This window comes from Panthera onca, chromosome A2 (assembly GCF_046562875.1).
Source record: "Panthera onca isolate mPanOnc1 chromosome A2, mPanOnc1 haplotype 2, whole genome shotgun sequence".
Lineage (NCBI taxonomy): Eukaryota > Metazoa > Chordata > Mammalia > Carnivora > Felidae > Panthera > Panthera onca.
This window is the reverse complement of record NC_138340.1, coordinates 18,792,306-18,813,592: the sequence shown is the minus strand read 5'-3', so window position 1 is coordinate 18,813,592 and position 21,287 is coordinate 18,792,306. Positions and strand designations below refer to the sequence as shown.

The following is a 21,287-nucleotide window of genomic DNA, read 5'->3' as shown; positions in this document are numbered from 1 at the left end:
AGAAGGCTGGACTACCCACTAAACTAAAAAGTACCAGTCCAATGTGGTGTACCTCAGGACTTTAAAAAAAAAAAAAAAAAAAAAAAAAAATGCTCACTTCGGCAGCACATATACTAAAATTGGAACGATACAGAGAAGATTAGCATGGCCCCTGCGCGAGGATGACACGCAAATTCGTGAAGTGTTCCATAAAAAAAAAAAAAAAAAAAAAAAAAGAGCCCTTCCTCAACCCTAATTCCCTCATCTGTAAAAAGGGAACATAGCTGTATGTCAGAGATGCTATGAAGATTCCAAGGCATAATGTGTGCTCCCTGCATGGCCCATAACCTACCCACCCCTAAAGAAGGATCTGTTGCTTTGCCTGGGAGAGGAAGGCTGGGAGAAGTACCAATCCCCAAGGCAGCCTATACCAATGACAGCTAGGCCAGCCCTTGATCCCAGGCCTGTGGTCCCAGCCAGGGAAGTTTGTGTTGAATGAGACATGTCTTGGGAGGATGAAGGGCTGAGCCCTCTGAGTTGCTAGCTGGCTCTGTCCTGTACCCATCTGTATAGGAAACTAGAGCACCTGGCCTGCCTATCTGCCATCAGCCCCAGCCAGAGGGGCTGGGGAAATCTGAGTGGCCCCCTTATATACCCAACACACATGCTCAGAGGAGAAAGGCCTCTGTCTGATGCTGGCCAGCCCTGTCCTGAGTACAGCTGCTAAGAATAGCAGGGAATGGGGTGGCAGTAACTAGCAGGGCTCGAGTAGAACAGAGACCAGTGCCCATCTGGACGCAGCCCACAGACTGCTGGCACCTCTCTGCCACCTCTGATCCCAGCACTTTCTCCATTCAATGGTCTAGAGGGTAGGCTCTGGAAGGGACATAGATGGGCCAAAGCACCAACTCTCTGGCAAAGTAGCTTCACCTGGCTCAGGAACCACATGTTCCCCAGTTGTGAGCTACTACTCAGCTGCCAGAGGTAGAGAGGCGTGAATCCTCTTCCCCATTCCTACTAACCCCCGAGCCAAGGTCAAGTGGCAGCCATGCAATGGGGTGCCCCACCAGTAGCTTGGAAAGTTCCAGTCAACCTCCTCTCTAAACACCCCAACAGGCCCAAGGATAAAGCCTTCTGTCATGGCAGTGCTTACCGGCCCCCACTTGGGAGGCCTGCTCTAGTTCTTTGCCTGCTCTCAAGAGCAGCTGGGGGCAGCTCAGCCTCAGCGAGTGCCTGCAGCACTGTCCTTTGGCCAACCCAGCACTTGCCTGCCCTTTTTGGATCGCCTATGTCCCAGCCCAGGGCTCTGCATCCACACAAGCACTGACTGATGGCCCTGCCACCTGCTCTCCCTCCTGGCAGCCACAGAAGCAGTGGCAGCAGGACCATTTCTGATATCACATGAGGTAGGGATCAGATGGCCTTGGAAACAGGCCAGGAATGGGGCTGGAGTGGAGGTGGGCAGTAGCTCTCCATAAGTAGGAATCCTATGGCCACCACAGACATTTAAATGGAAGACGCAACAGCACTGCCCTTTGTGGCTGCCCAGAGAGCAGAGATTGTGGAAGGCAGGAGAGCCCAGCTGGTAGGAGGGCTGAGAGATAGGGACACCCATGCCTCACTGCAGGAAGGCAGAATCCACGTGACCCTCTGAAGAAGTAATGTAGCAAGAGTCTTAAAAGTGACTGCAGTTCAAATGCTCCAGCCCATGATTCCAACCCTGGGCATCCTCACAGCGGCACTGTTTACAAAAGCAAAAGCTCCTCTAAACCAGGGCAGTGCTAAAGGCTACAACAGACCCCTGGCCCTAAAAGATGCCCACCAAGATTAATTTGTAATACAGAAAATAAACACTCAGGAGATAATGTTTAATGACAAAGATAGAATCTAAACTTCTATACACTTTTCGAGGTGTGGGATCGATCCACTATCTCGATGGCAATAATGGTTTAACAGGTTATCTGGATAAAAACTTACTGAATTTTACCCTTCAAATACATGTAGTTCATTATATGTCAATTATTTCTCAATAAAACTTTAAAAAGAACTGAAGGTGACAGAAAACTTTAAAAAAAGTCTATACAGCATAATCCAAACTATACACATCACAAGGTAAGAAAAACAGAAAAATTATGCTCAAATGGTCAAGTTAGAACAAGACACACAGACGTTTTCTCTTCTTCTAAGTTTCTGCTCAAGTGCACTTGTAACTTTTTTAGGAACAATAATGTACTCAACTTTCAAGGAAAAGGGGCTTGGTAGGGTCTGCACTTTATAGGTTCAGGTGGCAGCTACAGAGGACTGGGGTGGGACAGATGTGCAGGCAGGTGCATGTGGGGACCAGATGCTGATTGTGGAGTAGGAGTGAGGTGCTCTCCTGAGGACTGAATGTGTACCACTTCCCTAACCTCCACAACACCCTCAGAAAGAAAGTACTAACACGGCCAGAGGAGATGAAGATGCAGAGTCCAGAAGGCAGACTCTCTGGCCAGAGGTCTCACAGCCAGGAGCGGTAGAGGGAGAACAGAACCCAAGCCAGCCTACCCAGAGGCTCTGGGCTGGTCCTTTGGAGTCAGGGGCTACCCACATGGCCATACCTGCTGGTGGCTGCGGTGGGCGCATGCTCAGGAGAGGAAAAGATGCGGTGCAGGTAGTCATTCAGTAGTTTCTCCTGCACAATACCTGTGCCACAGGGCAGAAGAAGAGAAGGGTCACACAGTCAGTGTAAGCTCCTAGACTGGGCTGGCTCTACAGGCTCCTGGTCCTAGGCTAGCCACAGGGGTCACAAGAGCAGTCATGTTGGGTGCACTGCTCCATCGCGGCTGATGGAGAAGAGCTGGCTCACAGGTACAAGGGGTGCAGCAAGGCTTGGAGCTCACCAGACCTGGGACTTTACCGCTTTTGTCTTTTCCTTCTCCTTCCCTCAACACAAGGAGCCTCCTCCCAGACACGTCAGCCCTTACCTGTGACCCTGGATTTCTCAGCATCTGATGTCAGCCGATAGCTCTTGCGGGAGAAAGACATGCTGGACCCCTTAGATGCCATCCTTCATTTCTTCTGGGCAGCCAGCGGTCCTGGGGGCTGAGCCGGAGGCAGAGCCTATCTATTTGAGGCCAACCAAGGGCCCCCATACCCACCTCAGTTCTGGGGCAGCAAGAAAGCTTGGGAGCAGGTGAGGCCAGGTACATGCACACTCACACACAAACCAACCCGGGGCAAGAAACCAGGGGTTCCCAGCTTCCTACACAGGGCTCCACCATGTTCCAGTGCTCAGCACAGAGCCCAACGGAGAGCAGTTGCCAGATATAGGTTTGTTAAACCAAACTAAATGTCTCAACCCCAGGAAAATCAGACCAAACTGTCCAAAGTGAGGTGGCCTAGAGACAGAGACCCTGTATCCTTCTCAGTTGTAAGCCACACTAGGTCTAGCTCATTCCCAGTAGAGAGAACCCTACACCACATTCCCCAAGTGTGGTCCATCATCCAAGGGCTTGGGGCCATCTCCACCTACAAGTCCTACTGATACCTAAGGCCAGGATCTTCCCTTCTCTTTTCCAAAGGCCTGCTAGTTGTCTTGCTCCCACTCACACACACAGCCTCTCATCCATCATCTCAGCTCCATCAGAGCACCACCCAGCTATCATTGCAGACCCTGCTGGTCTTCCCAGTGCTGTCCATCCCTTACATGTCATGGTGTTGCTGCAGCTGCAGATGCACTAAGTCGCTGGTAACTGCCTCACTGATCTACAGCTTTGCTGTCCCCAATACAGTAGCCATTAGCCATATGTGACTATTTAAATTTGAATTAAAACATAAAAATTAAGAATTCAACTTCTCAGTTATATTAAGCACATTTCAAGGATTCAGCAGCCACATATGGTTAGTGGTTACTGTACGAGACACTAAAAACAGAACATTTCCATCATCACAGAAAGTTCTGTTAGCGCTGGTCTACAGCCTGGCCTTCTAGCACTGCCTTAGACTGCACTCCCTCCTCCGCAGCCCAGTTCCTTATCTCACCTCAAACAGGTCCTCCGTTCCCACCACACACCCTTGCCCATTCAGTCTGCACCACGCCCGCCCCTCGAGAAGGTGACTGTCCCGCCTTGCCGCCTACCACGGGCCCTCCGCTGGCATCCATGACCGCTGCGCCTCTCATACCAGAGTAGGTGCAGGGCAGATTAGACCTGATCACTCATTTAATCAGCAAACCTTCCAGACATCCACTCCGGGTGTCAGGTGCTGAGGACCCAGGTGATAGGCGGAACTTGACTTTGCTCGGGGATTCCCTGCCACGTCGATCCTGTCCAGCCCCGCCGAGGAATCCGGGCTCCGGACCGAACCGACCCCATCTCGGAGCCCAAGGACGCGAAGAGCAGCGCATGTCTCCCCCAAGTCGCCCCCGCCCGGCCCCAAGCTCCGGAGGAACCTTCAGGTCAACTCCAGCCCGGAGTCTCGCATCACAGGCTGTAAGCCCTGAGCTGTGAGCACCCTCGCTGGGCCGGCCGCAGCTGCGAAGGAAGCCGCGGGGACCCGCCCAGCTCGGAACCTAGCCGCCCCTCACTCACCCCCAGCCTCGGCCGCGGCGCCCCGGCTCACAACATCCGCCCAGCCTCTTGTCTACGGCGCGCCTCCAGGGCCAAACAGCGCGCCTGCCGCGCAGGCGCACCAGTCAGCGCCGGGCGTCCTCGAGGGAGCCCCCTCGCGGCCTCCAGCCGGGTAGTTCAGGGCCTCTGCGTCGCCGGACAGCCCAACCGCCTCTGACCCCCGCCTGCGCAAGAGAAGCACCTAGCCTAGCCGGGTCGGAATGCTATGTACTAACTGGAGCCCCAGGCCGCCTATCGCAACTCCTACCCATACCCGGAGGCCCAGCCCAGAGGTTGCTAGGACATTTGAAAGGCTATCTGCCAAGGTCCCTGCTACCTGTCACCCCCACTTCCATTCAGGCCAGACAGGTCGCCTCGCTTACCTTTCCTGGGATGGCACCTATGGCAAGGCGAGGGGAGCCTCTCTGGGCCCTGCTGCCAGGGGCGTGGGCTGACCTGCCTACAGCTGGGGCAGATAAGACAGCAAAAGGGGAAGGCCGCTTTGAGGCTGGGTCAGGGAACATTTGCCACTTTACGAGGAAAAGCTGAGGCTCAGAAAAGATTAATATCACACCACCCAGGGGCTCCCCAGCCTCTGGCAGCAATTATGTCCACACTAACTTCCCCTTCAGAGCAATGTGAGCTTCAGGGTGTCTCCATCCCTACCCCAGGGCACATCAAGTGTCCCCACTGAAACTTTCCAGCACCTGCCCACTACATAGGCCAGAGTAAGGGGCCTGACATTTCACCCAGGGGGCCTGAGGCCTGGCTCCACCCCCATTCCTGCCACTGGGTCTCAGGTCAGGCTCTAGCAGGCCTGGGGTGGGGGTGTGGAGGCAGAGCCACCCAATCCCGTAGGGACAGGTTTCACAACTTCCCGGATGCGGCTGTGGTGGGTCACAGTGCAGCCTCCAGCCAGGAGAATGGGGTGGTTCCCACTGCTGCTGCTTCTGACACAGTGTTCAAGGGTCCCTGGTGAGTGCCCCGCTCCCTGATCCCCAATTGCCTTCAGGAAGGAGTCAGCCCTAGCTAGGCCCAGCCTGCCATTCAAGCCAGGAGCTCACTTTCCCACTAGGCATGGAGCAATGAGTGCTCTTGGCTTCTTGTGCGGAGCTGGGCAGCCCCTGCCTATTCAGGCCTGAGTTAGAACATCTGTTGTAGCACTGAGGCAGCATTGAAACTGCACAGATGCATGCACACGTGCAGGCAATTATCCCTCATGAGCCTCATCTAACCCTCTAACCTAACATATGCCCTAGAGCTGATGAGAGCTCAGACTTGGACTCAGAATGCCTGGATTGAGTCTTTGCAGGGTAATTTAACAGCCCTGAGCCTTAGCATTCTCATCTGGGAGATGAAATGAGCTCCATAGGGCAGGCACCACCACCCACTGCTCTCATAAAGTGTAGGCTTTAGACCTGAGCCTAGTACTTTGCCCACTGTTGATAACTACCACGTCTGGGCCTGCTTCTCCCACCCTGTACAGGGGTGTGACCTTTGAACGTACCCACAGGGTCCATCCCAGAGGCCTTGTAGCTTTGATCCCCTGAATGAACCAAGCATGGATGTGCTGATATAAATGCATTGACATGCATGCCCATCCCCGCAGGGCAGCGCTCGCCCTTGAATGACTTCCAGGTGCTCCGGGGTACAGAGCTGCAACACCTGCTACATGCAGTGGGGCCTGGGCCTTGGCAAGAACATGTGGCAGATGCTGAGGAGTGTGCAGGGCGTTGCGGGCCCCTACTGGACTGCAGGTGAGTGGCCACAGGACTAGATAAGACTGGGTGGCAGAGGAACCTGGGTGACTCTGTGCCTTGTCCTCCCAGGGCCTTCCACTACAATGTGAGCAGCCACGGCTGCCAATTGCTGCCATGGACCCAATACTCACCCTATACACAGCTGCAACGTTCAGGGCGCTGTGATCTCTTCCAAAAGAAAGGTAAGTGGCTGTGGAGAAGGGTGGGCCATGGATAGGGCTGCTGAGGCCTCAGGACTTACTGACAATGGGCCTCTTGCTCCCAGACTATGTGCGGACCTGCGTCATGGACAATGGGGTCAAGTACCGTGGTACGGTGGCCATCACCACTGGCGGCCTACCCTGCCAGCGCTGGAACCATAGGTTCCCCAATGACCACAAGTAAGACACCTCCCCTCTGTCCTTGCCCGGCTGGCTCCTGCCCCCACCCCAACACGCATTGAATTGCTGCTCTCTGCACCAGGTACACGCCCACACTCCGGAACGGCTTGGAGGAGAACTTCTGCCGAAACCCCGACGGGGACCCAGGAGGTCCCTGGTGCTACACGACAGACCCTGCAGTGCGCTTCCAGACCTGCGGCATCAAGTCCTGCCGGGAAGGTAAGCCGCTCTGGGTCCAAACTGGAGTGAGGAACATGCCCACGCCCGTCCACGAACCCACCGGCACTGTCTCTCCAGCCGCTTGCGTTTGGTGCAATGGCGAGGAGTATCGCGGCGCAGTGGACCGCACCGAGTCGGGACGCGAGTGTCAGCGCTGGGACCTGCAGCGTCCACACGCGCACCCCTTTGAGCCCGGCAAGTACGTGTGCGCGGGCTCGGCACCTAGGGGGCCAGGCTAGGGGAGGGGCCAGGACTCCAGGGGCTGGGCCAGGTAAATAGCAGGGGACAGGCAGTGCCCGAGTCCCGGGGTTTTGTTCACGCCCTGCTACCGCCCTCAGGTTCCTTGACAAAGATCTGGACGACAACTATTGCCGGAATCCGGACGGCTCCGAGCGGCCCTGGTGCTATACCACCGACCCGAAGGTGGAGCGAGAGTTCTGCGACCTCCCTCGCTGCGGTAGGGCACGGGGGCGGGGCCTGGGAGGGCACCCAGGAAACGTGGGGGCGTGGCCTGACTGGGGAAAGAGGAGCGACTGGGCGTGACCCGGAGGTGGACCCACTGGAGTTGGCCTCGGCCTCAGCCCCAGCCCGGGTCTCAGCTCCCGCTCAGGCTCCGACCAGCCTTGGTCCATCCAAGGGTCGGAGGCACAGCCGCGCCACGAGGCCACGACGCTCAGTTGCTTCCGCGGGAAGGGCGAGGGCTACAGGGGCACGGCCAACACCACCGCCGCGGGCGTACCCTGCCAGCGGTGGGACGCGCAGAACCCCCATCAGCATCGTTTTGCTCCGGAGAAATACGCATGCAAGTGAGGTGGCGGGCCGCCGCTGGGGGCGTGCTCCTGCGGCGGGGACGTTAGGAGAGGGGTCCTGGGCGGCGCTTGAAGAAAGACGGGGGCCGGGGGGGGGGGGGGGGCGGGGTTCCAGTCAAAGGCTGGCTGGCCCGCGGGATGGGCCCCACCAAGAGCTGAGGGAAGCGCCCGCCCAGGGACCTTCGGGAGAACTTCTGCCGGAACCCCGACGGCTCGGAAGCGCCTTGGTGCTTTACGTCACGGCCTGGCATGCGCGTGGCCTTCTGTTACCAGATCCGGCGCTGCGCCGACGACGTGCGGCCTGAGGGTAAGGCCCAAGCTGAAACTGGAGGCCTGGAGCGGGAGGGCTGGGGCGAGAACTCGCCAGTAGCCATCCCCGCCCGTCACAGACTGCTACCACGGCGTGGGGGAGCGGTACCGCGGCTTGGTCAACAGGACCCGCAAAGGTGTCCCGTGCCAGCACTGGTCCACAGAGAGGCCACACAAGCCGCAGTGAGTCGGCCCGCGCGCCCGGCCCCTCCCCTGCCGAACCCTAAAGCGGCACGCCGTAGCCTCTCCAACTGGAGCCCGGCAGGGTCAGGATTACCCTGCTAGGATTTTACTCCCTTGCCCACTCAGGTTCACACCCACCTCTGCCCCCCACGCGCATCTGGAGGAGAACTTTTGCCGGAACCCGGACAGGGATAGCCATGGGCCCTGGTGCTACACTACGGACCCGGGTACTCCGTTCGACTACTGTGCACTGCGACGCTGCCGTAAGTGACCCTCCCTCGGGGCCCCGCCCCCAGTCTCCACCAATGAAGGCTGGCTCCCTCAACGCAGGTGAACTTGGTTCTTTCAGATGACGACCAACCACCGTCCATCCTGGAGCCCCCAGGTATGCACTTGGACCAGGTGTGGGTTGGGGTCTCTTTGGGGCCTCCATCTAGTTGGGAGTTTCCCGCGGCCCATCCTGTCCCCCAGACCAGGTGGTGTTTGAGAAGTGTGGCAAGAGGGTGACCCGCCTGGACCAGCAGCGCTCCAAGCTGCGTGTGGTGGGGGGCCAGCCTGGGAACTCGCCCTGGACAGTCAGCTTGCGCAATCGGTGAGGCACACTGCCTCTCCTCAAGAGAGGAGCTGAGGATATATCCTCCGTGCTAATGCCAGGGGAGTGGGAACCTGTCCCTGGCCTCAGAGGTCCTGGCCAAGAGATGGCAGGTCCAGCCTGTGTCCCAGAACTGTTTTCTCCTAATCTCTACTCCTCCAGGCAGGGCCAGCATTTCTGCGGGGGTTCCCTAGTGAAGGAGCAGTGGGTACTGACGGCCCGGCAGTGCTTCTCCTCCTGGTGAGCCTCCCTTGGATTTGGGGACCCAGTCCCACCCCCCTGCCTTCTTCTTCTCCTTAGCCACCTTTCCCAGGTAAGCCTTGGGGCAGCAGGCTGCGTGTCATGACTGATCTAGCAGAGCTTCTCCCCCAGCCATATGCCTCTCATGGGCTATGAGGTGTGGTTGGGCACCTTGTTCCAGAACCCACAGCCAGGAGAGCCAGGCCTGCAGCAGGTCCCAGTGGCCAAGATGGTGTGTGGGCCCTCCGGCTCCCAGCTTGTTCTGCTCAAGCTGGAGAGGTGTGTGACAAGTCAAGAAGGTGTGAGGTGGGGCTGACCCTTGGGGGCTCACATCCTGAGTGCCCTCATTTCCCATTAAAGACCTGTGACCCTGAACCAGCGAGTGGCACTCATCTGCCTGCCCCCCGAGAGGTATGTGGTGCCACCAGGTACCAAGTGTGAGATCGCAGGCTGGGGTGAGACCAAAGGTAAGAAAAAGCACAGCACAGCGGCATGGACTACCCCAGGCAGGAGGCCTAGCCTCAAATTCTATCCAGAGGCCCTCTCCTTCCCATTCCTCTTACTGTAGGTACAGGGAATAACAAAGTCCTGAATGTGGCCTCGCTGAATGTCATCTCCAACCAGGAATGTAACATCAAGCACCGAGGACGCATACGGGAGAGTGAGATGTGCACTGAGGGACTCTTGGCCCCTGTGGGAGCCTGTGAGGTCTGTACCAGGGTCCCATTCCCAGCTCAGGGAGGGTCTGGGAAGCTGAAAATGGACTACTTTATCCACAAGGGGGCTAGTCTCTGCCTTGGCCTAGGGCTCTCTTACCAGTTCTTCCATCTACCAGGGTGACTACGGAGGCCCACTTGCCTGCTTTACCCATGACTGCTGGGTCCTGGAGGGAATTATAATCCCCAACCGAGTGTGCGCCCGGCCCCGCTGGCCAGCCATCTTCATGCGTGTCTCTGTGTTTACGGACTGGATTCACAAGGTCATGCGGCTGGGCTAGGCCCAGCCTTCAATCCCATTTACTTTGGAGAGAGAACAAAGGTTGTTGTCAGACATAAAGCTGCCTCTCCTCTTTACATCTGTGCAGGATGCTTCTTAGCCTCTGCTAGGAAATCAGTTGCTGTATGCACGTGGTTCAAGCCCAGCATAGCTGGGTTAGGAGACCTGGTTTTTAGGACTACCTTAGCCTGTGGCCACTGTGGAAAAGCAGGGCCTCACTAGTTCCCTAGACAAATTGGTGGTAAGAGAAGGGTGGTGTAGGGCAGTTTCTAACAGAAGGAGCTGCTGCAGAGACAGCTAGCCTGGGAGTATCCCAGTTGGCCCTGACAGGCAGCAGCTGAGCCTCTCACTATCCCCTCCCTCTCACATTGGAGGTAGGTGAGGTCCTTAAGGTTACCACACCCAGAGCCTATGGTCTCTGAACCCCCAGGGTGAGGCTGGAGTTAGGGATGGCTTGGTACAAAGTACCAGCAGGAACCAGATTCTGTGTCCTCATTTATTATGACTGTATAGCCTACATTCCTCAGCTCACCCATCCATGGAGTCCAGAGCCCAGGAATCCTCTCGCCGATCTGCCAGACCCTGGGGCTCTCCAAGAGGAAAGTGTGGTTTATGCCAACCAGCTCATGCAGGGAGGCATGGCTTCAGCTGCCCAAGTGCGTGTGCAGCCAAAGCACAGCATTCATGAAGCTGTCTGACTCCACCTCCACTTCTGAAAGTGCATGGGTGCTTTTGGGATAGAGCAGGAGCCTGTAGTGGTCGGGCAGCAATGTCTGAGATTGGACGGCTCTCTCTGCTCACCTGCCCACCAGCTGCCAGGGCTGTCCTGATGCACTCACCGAACAGGCACGTTCCGGGCCTTGAGGGCACGGTAATACTCCATGCCTTGCTTGAAGGGCACACGCCGGTCCTCCTGGCCTAGCATCAGTAGTAGCGGTGTCTTCACCTGGGGATGTGGGGAGTGGTAGTGAGCAGGGCCCCAAGGCTCTGGACAGATTGGCAGCACACTGGGCAGAGGGAGGGATGTATACCTGAGGGGTATACTTGATGGGTGACTTGTCCAGCATCTCAGCCCACACGCTGACGTCTGGCAGGCAGTCACTGCGGTAGGGGAAGCCAGCCTCCACCACGCACCTGTAAGAGACTGCGCTGATACAGCCCCAGGAGCCCTGAAGCATGTAGGGGCTCCATGGGGGTATGAGGTGAGACAGAGAAGGGCAGGGACCTGTGGAGCACACTCACCAGTCAGGGATGTCAGTGGAGCCCATCATGGAGGCAATGTTGATCACAGGGTTCCTCACTACACAGGCACTGTAGGTCTCAGGATACTGACCAATCAAGTGGCAGGAGAGGAAGCCACCGTGGGAACCACCCATAAGAGCTACTCGGTCAGCATCAAAGTGTTCCTCCTGGAGCACCTGCTCTACTGCAAACTACAGGGTGGGGCAGAGTGTGCTGCAGCCAGCTGCCCACCCAGCTGAATGGAGCACACCCTAACGGTTTACCCCCCAGCCCCTGCTACCTGGACATCCTTCACATCCTGGTGGCCCACGTTGCCGGGAAGGGAGAGGATGCTGTCCTGGCCAAAACCCGTAGAGCCACGATAATTCACTGGAAGCCAGAGAGGAACCAGACAGGGTGATTAAGGGACATTCCCAGCCCTCTGGACACTCTTTTCACCCATCTGTGAAGTAGGCTTTGAGGCCAGCTGTACCACAGACTGTCAAGGCGAAGGGGCCAAGAGATTTGAGGCTGTTGCCCAGTGACCACAGCACTTTCCATGGAAGTCCCTATGGAGCCTGAGGCTGGTCCATGCCAGTTCCTGGTGATGGTTGCCAGGTCCAGGCTGCAGAGAAGCCTGGAGACTAGGGTGGTACCTATGATGCTTGTACAAACCAGACCACTCCATCACCCTCCACAGCCTTACCACTGCCACAGCGCCCTGCTCACTCACCTAAGAGTACTGCAAAACCCATTTTGCAAAGCATGGCTGGGAACAGCATCCAGGCAGTGACAAAGGATGAATGGGGTCCCCCTGCAGACATGGAGCAGAGGGTGAAAGAGCCAGCTAGGACGAGTGATGGGAGGGCAGGGGCTCCTAGACCAGGTGCCTACCATGGGGCATGACGACCATGGGCACTTGGGTCTTATCTGGAGGGTTGCTGGGCTGTAGAAGGATTGCTTCAAAGTCAAGGCCGGCTGCAGGGAAAAGACAGCAGTCAGCAGAGCCAGTCCTGCTGCCCAGGGGCTTCCTGAGCTGTAGTTGCAGGTCTGGGGCTGACCTCTGGAAGAGTGATCTGGCCAAGGTAGCCTGCACTGAGACACTTGGACGCCAGGAGTCACACTCCTGCCCTAGTCAAGGACCCCAATCAGTTGGAACAGCATTTTGGATGAGGGGTGGCCAGAGACCTCAAATAAGGCCTGTCTTCTTTGAGCCTTGGTTTCCCTACTGCAGAGGATTTGGCCTGGTGATGCCCAGCCCTGATACCCAGAGTAGGTGTCCAGATACCCAGAGGCTATTCCCCATAACCATGCCTAAGAGGAACAGAAAACCTCTTAGAGGTAATCCCAAGAAACCCCACAATGTGAGACCAGAGGCAAGAACGGTGACCACAGAAGCCGTGTGCTGGGGAACTTGGAGAAGGTGTCCCTCTGCCATGGCCCAGCTCACCATACTGCACATTCTCTTGCTCTGGCGGTGGCTGCAGTACCCGGATGGCCCAGGAGATGTCCGGAATAGGCTCAGCCTCCTCCAGGGACACCCACAATACTGCCTGCTCCTTCCCTGCAGGAGGCAGGAACCCAACTTTCTGCCAAGGGGAAAGAGTGTGTCATAGGTGGTCTGGCTGCCTCCCTGCCCTTCTACCTCTGCCCAGGGTGGGAGGTGGGCAGCTCTCACTATGCTTGGGCCTTCTACCCACCTCCAGAGGGTACATCCTCCAGAGAGACTCCTGTTGTGAGCTGGTATATACAGAGGCACAAACACGCACACACCTCCCTTCTGAGCCTTTAGGTTCTACTGTCTCCTTGTGCTCTGCTACGTCAGAGTATTGGCCACTTTCCCAGGCACCCTGTTCTTTATAGAGCAGACCTACACCTGGTAGTTCCAATGGGTGCCAGACCTTGTGGACCATCCTGGGCCTGCGTCTTGGTCTCTCAAATGCTAACCAGCCATGGTCAGACTCAGGCCAGTTCTCTGACCTAGGGAGCTCTGCCTACTCAGAACACTCACCTCCTGGTCTGGGGCCCACCAACACTCACCAGGCTTGGGGGCAGGCTGGGCGTGGAGAACTGTGCCACCATGAGGTCCCGGTCAATTGCCAGCAGCTTCCAGCTTCCACCAGACCCCCCTGGAGAAGGCAGATGCTACCACCTTTCCCACCCACTCCTTGCATAACCAGGGTCCCAGGCTGGTGGCTGTATACCAAGGTGTCCCTTTTACCTTGAGAAGCAAAGGGACACCCACAAAAGGACACCCTACTGCACATAGCCATGGGCGAGCCTCCTGCTTAGTCCCTTGTTCATCCAGCAGATGCTAACTAAGCCCAGGGACTGCCAGATCTGGGGACACAACAGACTTCCATGGCACGTCCACCCACCACTTAATGACTACAGTCTTCAAGGCTGGCAGCTAGGCCTGGGGGGTTGGAGTGCTGCTGATTCTGGGCAGTGGGGTCCAAGGAGATTCTTAAGCAGGGAATGTATCATGAGATACAGTTTAGGAACAATACTCTGAAAGCTTTGTGGAGGAATGACTATCGTCAGGGCAGGCATAGAACTCAAAAGACATTTTAGTGGCAGCGTCACAGGCCCACATAAGAGGAAGATGAGGGAGCCAGCACAGGGTTCCTCATGGGCCTTGGGATGGCAGAGCCGCCTCTGAGGTTTTGGAGGCCAGGGAAGGATGACTCTGGCATATCTTGGCAAGAGAAAACTTTGTAGGTTTGAGGAGCAGGGGTGTGCGGAAGCAGGGCCGGGATGTGCAGAGCAGAGTGGAGAAGGGAGACAGTCTGTTGGCTGGGAAGGTTCTGCATGGTCAGGGTCCTTGAGAGATGCAGTAAAGGCTGCAGAACAGCCAGCGGTGCAGAGTGGCCCAGAGTGCCACTACTGCCCCATGTGCTGGAGTCCCAGTCCCACCCCTGGCCTGGCTGGCTTGCTCACCAGCCCTGCTCACCAGCTGTCAGGGAGGTCACAGTGCCCATCTGGGTGTCCACAACAAACAGGTCCTGAAGCAAAGGGGAGCCCACATGTGGCACCACATCCAAGAGCCCTATGAGTCCCTCTCCCACCTCCTCTCTTAGGGACCTGTGGGCCAGGGCAGGGCTGTAAGCAATTATGGCAACACCTCCTCAGTGCAGTAAGTAGTGGCTTGAAGGCCTGGACTCAAATCCCAGCCCCATCACAACTTGCTGCCTGACTCTGGGCAAGGCAAGGAATGCCTCCGAGCCCCTGAAGTAGCACGAGGAACAAATGATATCACACTCAAAAGTCTGGCACACTGTAGGTGTCCCCACCCAATTCCTGGGAGAAAGCCTCTGTCCCATCTCTGTCAGTTCCCTGTATAGTGTTTGGGGACCCACCCTAGTGGCAGCCCCCTTGTTCTCCAGCTGGAAATGCCTGGGAGAAGGGGAATCACACATTTGCCTCAGGAAGAAAGGCCAAGGGTTCTGTCGTGGGGCACCAGGGCAGACAGCAGCCTCCTCAAGAAAAAGTAAGTCCAGGACAGGGGCAGGCAGGGAAGGGACTCGCAAGACCTTATGGCTAGGAATTCCAGCTAGCAGTGTGCATATGCTATGCCCCAGGCCCAGGGCTCCTGGAGGTTGGTCAGAGAGTCTGCCTCTCAACACAGGGCCCCTTACCTGCCGGCTACGCTGAGCTGAGTCAAAAACCACTCTCAGGCTGTCAGCTGACCAGCATCCCAAAGGCAGAAGGCTGCAGTAGATCCCAGAGAAGTCCTCTGCAAAGATGGGAGGGCTGAGGGCTATATCTGGCAGTGGAGGTATGGGAGGTCAAGACTATGAGGCAGGCTGGGCTGCTGAGGAATTCACAAGAGGCCCCTGCAGCTGTGACAGAATGGCAGTCTTACACATGGGGATACCCTAGGTGATGAGGGGGTGCCTGAGAGGGGGCTGGGGGTGGACACCTCTGAGGACCCAGGAGAGGCAGAGTTCAAGAGCTTCTGAGAGAAACCATAGCTGCTTGGAAGAAAAGCACTGGCTCTCCTATGAACTGCTCTTATTGGGTCTCTGATAGGGACCAAGTGCTGCAACCAAGATGACACCTTTCTGTCCATTATGGTGTTTAGCAGAGTGCCTGGCAAAGAGGGCTGAATAAATTCCATACTTCAATATCACTCATTTAACCCTCACTACAATGCTATAAAGAAGCACAGATCCATCCCCACACAGATAATAAATGAAGCTCAAAGAGGTGAGGACACCACCCAAGGACCCATAGCTAATAAGGAACAGAGCTGGGATTCAGACCAGATCCCCACCACTGTATCCCTGCAACCCCAAAAGAAGATAAAGACAACATATCTTGTTCACTGGACCCCTGGAACTGAGCAGGTGTCCTGAACAAAGAGACTATAACCCCTCAGGTCCTTGGGATGGTTCAGGATCCCAAACAAAGCAGTGAACACTTGAGACTGTGACCAGACCCTGTTGGCCAAGAGCTACCCACCCAGAGACCCCACTGACTCAAAGGCTTGGATGGGACAAACGCTAGGGTGGGGACTGGGAGTGGAACAATGCAGTACCCTTGAGCTTGGAGCATTTCAAGTAGGACATTCCAACCTAGTGCACTTTCTGAGACCCCACTGGAACAGAGGATTTAACCAGCCACTGGAAACATAAGGTCTACCGAGGAGATGCAGCACGGGGATGAAACCATCTAAATCCCCTGCCAGCCTGGGCCACTCTGATCTCAGCTTTGGTCCAGCTGACTTCCTTCTATCAGAACCGCTCCCTATGGTGATGGCCCCACTCCCTGTGCAGGCTGGTCATGGGGCTGGCCCAACAGGGAGGGATACTTCAGATACTTCAGACGGAACCCAGGAAAGAAGAGCTGAGGCAGCTGGCCCTGCATGCAAATGACAGATGGAGGGAAAACAGAACTGCAGGCTTCACTGCATCCACCCAAAGACACACCCCTTACCTCCCAGCTGCCGAGGCACGACGTCCACCACCACTGAAGTCACCTTGGTATACCAGTCGTACTGCAAGAGAACACCCTGGTCAGGCCCACCAAGGGACTGGCAGCATCCTGAGGGCACAGAGCTCTGTACCCATCCTCTTCTCTGATAACCCTGGGTAGCCTCAGGGGAGGGGAGGACCTGAGACAAGCCCAATGTATCTCCTTTCTGGTGACCTGGACAGACATCCGGAGCGGCCTCTGACTTTCACAGGGAGCCCAGAGCTCTTCTTGGGGAAGGACTAAGACTCTAACTGCACACTTTATCCTAGCCCCTTGCAGAGCCTGGCCGGTGAGAAGAAAAAGGAGGAGCATTCTCGTAGACAGAGGGTGCTCCAAGGTGGTGAGTCCTGACAGCAAAGCCCCCCCCCCCCCCCCCCCATGCCAGCACGCTTAGCCTCCAGGGACTGGCCCTGGGAAGACAGGCAAAACTCACACCATCACGGCACCCAGGACAGAAGGGTGCCCATGAGGGGCCCATGAGGAGATGAAGCTGACCCTTCTGCTCTCATCCACCATCCCTTCCTCTTGCTGACCACTCCCCGCCCACCTCCAGCTCACCAGACATAGCTGACTACATTGATGATGGGGGACCAGAGATGGGTACTGCAGGTAGATGACGCGACACTGGTCTGGGCTCAGCCGGGGAGAGGACACAGCCAAAGAGTCATCTGAGAGAAGCTCTAGACCAGATGAAAATGTGAGCATCATGCAGGCTGGCAAGGCCAGTGTGTGTCAACAAAGCACAGGTGGGCACCAGCACTTACCACACTGACCCCCGGTGAGGTCCACGTAGTAAAGGGCTGACCTGGAACCACCAGAGAGACACTCAGCTTCAGAACCAGCCTGAGCTGTGAGGCCCCCTGTCCTGCTCTGCTTCCTCACCTGCGATTGGTGCAGAAGCGGATGCCCAGCCTGAAGGGCTCATGCCACCAACCTACAAACACCACACCTGTGTCTCCAGGGGCCCAGAATGCCTGTAAACAAAACCCCAGGGCAAGTGTGAACAAGGGGCAGTGGCTCAAGCAGGGCCCCCCAGACTCCAGGAGTGGGGTAGGCCAAGTCAGTGCTAACCTGTCCAGGGGACACACTCTCAGGGACCCCCTCAAGCACAGAGATGTTGCCGCTCTCAACATCCAGCACGCAGAGCACAGGAGTGCTTTTGGAAACCATGTTTTCTCCCCAGTCTTCGTAAAACACAAACTGATCCCCCTAAGAACACAAGACAGTCAATGCCCAGCCTGTCTTGCCTGCCCCCTAGAAGCCAGCGCCCCGCCCCCCCCCCCACCAGTTCTGGCAAGCACAATGTGGGCAGGGAGCACGCTGAGCCCTAGGCTGCCCAGAAGGGCCTTCTTGGACTGGCCATTGAACACGAGCACCTTGATGGCCTGGTCTGGCTTCTTCGGCCTGGCCATTTCATCATCGCTGCCACTGATGTCCAAGGCTTTTGTCTGAAAGAAGGACTCAGCCTTGGGGCGCTTCTTCTCTGCCACGTACAACAAGTGTGTCTCCGAGTGCGACCAGGACAGGCAGCCAAAGCAGTCTGGGTGCAAGGAAGGCTGATCAGGGGGAGCCCTGGGCTATGGCTGCCCCTCCTGTCCACCCTGTCTGCTCACCAGCCAGCTGTCTCACCGTCCTCATACACAAGCCCATGTTTCTCCAGCAGCGACAGGTTGAAGCTCTTGAGCTTCCGGTTCTTCTCCCAGACCTGAGGACATCTGGGCATCAGGTTACCTGTCCCCCTCCCCACAACAGAACCTCATCTGTGGGACTGAGCCCCCAGTTGCCCACGACCTGGTCTCATGCAGACTCACCTCCAGGAACTGCTTCTCCTCCCCAGGGCTCGTGCCTCCAGCCTTGCGCAGCACAGCTTTCATGGCGCCTGAAGGAGAGTCTCTACTCAGCAGCCTAAAGAGAACACAGGTAGCAGTTCGGGATTATACAGTGATAGCCCCATCCTGCCCCCTTATTGATCACAACCTCTTAGACAAGATTCTTGACACTTTGGTCCCACATCAGCCCCTGCAGCCCTTCTAGCTCCACCACGGCAGCTGGCCTTGCCTCTCCTGCCTGGTGCAGAGGCTGTACTCTCCCCAGCCTCCCTGAAGCTCCATGGGCTCTAGTCCGGGCCCAAATGTGGACAAAGCCTCCAGTGCTTATCAGGCCATGTTACTGAGCTTACAAGGGGCAAGAACCTGGCTCCTGGCCTCCCTTCAGGGCCCTACCTGCACCAAGACACATGGTACACAAGGCTTTCATAAAAGGTTTGCAGATGGCTATGGTTTTGCCCACAAGCTTCTTCCCTCAAACTTACTCCCCGCGGGTCTCCACACTGTTGCCTGCAGGCCCTGAGAACACCACTGAATCCCCGTCGTGGAACACCAGGTACTGGCGGCAAAATCGGATGTTCTCCATGCGTTCCAAGTCCCTCTGTGTCCACTCTGTGAGGACAGGCATGAGACTGCTAACAAGACTGACCAGTCCCAGTACAGGCTCCTCTCAACACTGCCCCCACCCTAGGAAAGCCCAGCCCACCTCCCCAGTCTGTCTCCAGATATCCTGGATGCAGGATGGACAACACTTGGCCACAACTCAGGTGTAGGCCTGAGCCGATGGCATGTCAAGAGAGAAATCACTACTGCTCCCAGTAGCCACCACCTCCACTCTAGAACTTGACAGGAGCCTGGCACGTGTAGGGGATAGGTTGAGGGGGTGAGCCTATAAGGCCCACACCATGTATCCCGGTCTGAATTCTACTCCCACACGCTCAACTCATGCAATCAAGGGCACCATGCCAGAACACACCGAGCAGCGTCCCCCATACACCTGTATGTAGGGTCCTCTGAGGGGTGCACCCTCCCACCCCTAAGTCCACGTTCTCCAAGCCCCGTCTTCTCCCACACACTCGTGTGCACTGTCAAGCATAAAGCCCTCCACATCTCCCTTCTCTCCACGCGAGCGCATGGCCCCGGAATGGGCCTGCCACTCGATTCCCCTCCATACACACACCGGTGTGCACCGTCCGATAGCGGCCCCCGTACTGCGTGGTGACATCCGGGCCCAGGCAGGCGGCGCTCAGCGCGGGTTGGCGGCTAAGACCCCGGTACAGCGCCGCCGCCTCCTCGGGCTCGTTCAGCAGCACCTGCGCAGGGGACACACCAGGGTCAGGCCCGGCTCGGGCTGCAGGGGCCACGGGCACCGCGGGCCGAGCCCTCACCTGGCGCTCCATGATACCGCTCGGCCGCCGGGGCGGGACGGGGCGGCGAGTGCTGGCGCCCGGAAGTGAGGCTCCGGGGGGCGGAGCCAGGAACGGCCCCGCCTGTTGAGCCACTGAGCATAGTGGGAGGGGCGGGGGTTCTGACGAATGGGCGAGGACCCTAAGCAGAGGGGCGGAACCTCAAGGGTGAGGATGCGAGTTCTGTGAGTGAGTCGTCTGAGCTTTGGACCCGGGAGTCCGGGAGCGTGGGGGCAGGCATCTGGAGGAAAGGAACAGGCATTTCCAGGAGGGCGAACTGGTCTGAGGCCAAATCCCAGACCTGGTACTAGGAGAGGAGGAAATGAAGTCTCTGAGTAGAGGGGCTGGCTCTAGGAAACGGAATACAGGATCGGTCTGTAGGCAGTGCGGGGCCTGTGAGCAGTTACGTGGCTCGAGCGAGGAGGTGAGGTCTGAGTCGGGAATAGCCAGTGAGGTGAAAGAAGCTAGGTCGGACGGGGGTGGGCCCTAAGAAGGACAGGGCCTTGGGGGGGTGGGGGGACGCGGATCAACAGATCTTTGAAGATAAGGGCGGGGCGGGACGGGGCAGAGCCAAATAAGGGTCGGATTCACGAAAAGGCGAAGAGGGCGTGTCCAGGAGAGGCGAGGTAGAGGCTGAAGCTGGCCCCAGCAGGCATCTTCCGCGGCCCTGGGGCTGACTGTTCCTCCTGGTCCATTACTTAGCAAACATTCACCAGCAGGTACCAGTCCCTGTTCTGGAGGGGCTCCCAGGTAGATGCGGAGAGAAGGACCGAGGTGCACTCCTCTGGCGGAGCGCGCAGAGCCCTGGGGTGCGGGTTAAAGAAGGGCGGATGCTGAGCTCTCCCGGTGTCGCCTGGGCTTATCGGCCACCAGGCCTACTCTAAGAGCTATCTGTCCTTGCAGCCCTCAACCGCCCTGCTCAGTGGCACCTTACTGGGGATCATGAGAGGGTGGATCTTACCTCCCCAGGCCTCATCCAAAACTTTTGGGTGCAGAGGGCCTGATGGGGGTCGGGCCGCACCCAGAACCAGAAAACTTCCCGTGGACAGGAGAACCAGGGTAGGTAGGCTCCCTCAGCGCAGTGGCACGGGACTGGGTGGGTTATGATGGCAGAGGACGGCGGGAGAGACTGGGCAGCAGTCAGGCTAGTAGCGATGTCCCCTACTCCATATACCCTGAGCCTGGGTGGTCTTCCACACCTCAGGGACCAGACTTCCTGCACTCTGCCTTGCCTCTGAGATCCCCACTTGCCTGGACTGCAGCTTCCCCTTCCCCATCAACCACACTGGACTAGTTAAGTAAGAACAGTCCCTACTTTCTGAGGCCACTTACACTTGTGACCACCGAGTATGTACAAGCCTGTCAAGGCCAGAACTGAGAGGAAAGAGTGACTGCAGCCACCAAGCTGAGTGGAAAGGTTGAAAACTAAGATGTTCACCACAGTGTTATTTATTATTTTAAGGAAAACCGGGACCATGGTGCCCAGCCTTCAGGGTGTGTGCTATAGACTGGCTATAAATTCATCATGCAACTCTCTGGAGGCTGGGCATTGGAGAATAAACGTCTAAGTACCTGGGATGAACATGTAGAAATAAACAGGAGGCTAGAAAACAGAAGGTACTGCACCTTCTGGCTTCTGTTTAAAATGAAAAAGAAAAACAGGAAGTAAGGACATGTTAACATACTAACTCTGGAGGATGGTCAGAGGTGAGGCTGATACTCTTTTCCTTTATCTGTATCTTAAGAATTTTCTAGCAGCTCTGGGTTACTCTAGTAAGGAGGTTCACCCATGCTGTTGGGAAAG

General features: G+C 56.9%; 3 protein-coding genes and 1 non-coding gene across 14 annotated transcripts in view; 2 read left to right on the top strand and 2 right to left on the bottom strand.

The window, feature by feature from the left end:
- The window catches only part of RNF123 (ring finger protein 123), a 29,589-nt gene extending 24,932 nt beyond the window's left edge, over nt 1-4,657 (bottom strand). For 4 of the 7 annotated variants that reach the window (XM_078443064.2, XM_060631013.3, XM_078443065.2 and 1 more), the window contains exons 1-3: nt 4,548-4,656; nt 2,943-3,060; nt 2,577-2,661 (exon numbers count right to left, since the gene is read on the bottom strand). In XM_078443064.2, the coding sequence (XP_078299190.1) occupies nt 2,577-2,661; nt 2,943-3,024 (167 nt within the window). In that variant the 5' untranslated portion in view covers nt 3,025-3,060; nt 4,548-4,656. The other 3 variants (XM_060631012.3, XM_060631015.3, XM_060631009.3) reach the window with 3 other exon arrangements.
- On the top strand, nt 90-196 carry LOC132679914 (U6 spliceosomal RNA). The gene has a single exon (XR_009610400.1). It is a non-coding gene; the product is annotated as a U6 spliceosomal RNA (small nuclear RNA).
- Nucleotides 4,658-4,763: 106 nt separating the features above from the next.
- On the top strand, nt 4,764-10,130 carry MST1 (macrophage stimulating 1). Of its 4 annotated transcripts, none has more exons than XM_060631023.2 (18): nt 4,764-5,540; nt 6,175-6,322; nt 6,395-6,507; nt 6,591-6,705; nt 6,788-6,924; nt 7,003-7,119; nt 7,263-7,381; nt 7,562-7,730; nt 7,910-8,040; nt 8,104-8,225; nt 8,352-8,488; nt 8,575-8,610; nt 8,697-8,817; nt 8,980-9,057; nt 9,190-9,336; nt 9,418-9,524; nt 9,626-9,765; nt 9,893-10,130. In XM_060631023.2, exons 1-18 carry the CDS (start codon nt 5,447-5,449, stop codon nt 10,052-10,054), a joined length of 2,193 nt encoding a protein of 730 aa, XP_060487006.1. In that variant the 5' UTR covers nt 4,764-5,446; the 3' UTR covers nt 10,055-10,130. The 4 variants fall into 4 exon arrangements, with proteins under 4 accessions (XP_060487006.1, XP_060487008.2, XP_060487003.2 ...); XM_060631025.2 differs by having other exon boundaries at nt 7,546-7,730; nt 8,123-8,225; XM_060631020.2 differs by having other exon boundaries at nt 7,003-7,123; nt 8,123-8,225.
- A 405-nt stretch (nt 10,131-10,535) lies between these two features.
- Nucleotides 10,536-19,593, bottom strand: APEH (acylaminoacyl-peptide hydrolase). 2 transcript variants are annotated; one of them, XM_060631019.2, is made up of 22 exons: nt 19,466-19,593; nt 19,258-19,390; nt 18,563-18,689; nt 18,063-18,156; nt 17,881-17,956; nt 17,628-17,791; nt 17,323-17,460; nt 17,134-17,225; nt 17,016-17,056; nt 16,810-16,931; nt 16,213-16,273; nt 14,913-15,010; nt 14,228-14,279; nt 13,315-13,403; nt 12,725-12,863; nt 12,169-12,252; nt 12,008-12,088; nt 11,576-11,664; nt 11,296-11,486; nt 11,085-11,187; nt 10,893-10,999; nt 10,536-10,803 (listed from the first exon to the last, which is right to left on the bottom strand). In XM_060631019.2, exons 1-22 carry the CDS (start codon nt 19,475-19,477, stop codon nt 10,698-10,700), a joined length of 2,199 nt encoding a protein of 732 aa, XP_060487002.1. In that variant the 5' UTR covers nt 19,478-19,593; the 3' UTR covers nt 10,536-10,697. The 2 variants fall into 2 exon arrangements, with proteins under 2 accessions (XP_060487002.1, XP_078299194.1); XM_078443068.1 differs by lacking the exon at nt 17,323-17,460.
- Between the last annotated feature and the right edge of the window lie 1,694 nt (nt 19,594-21,287).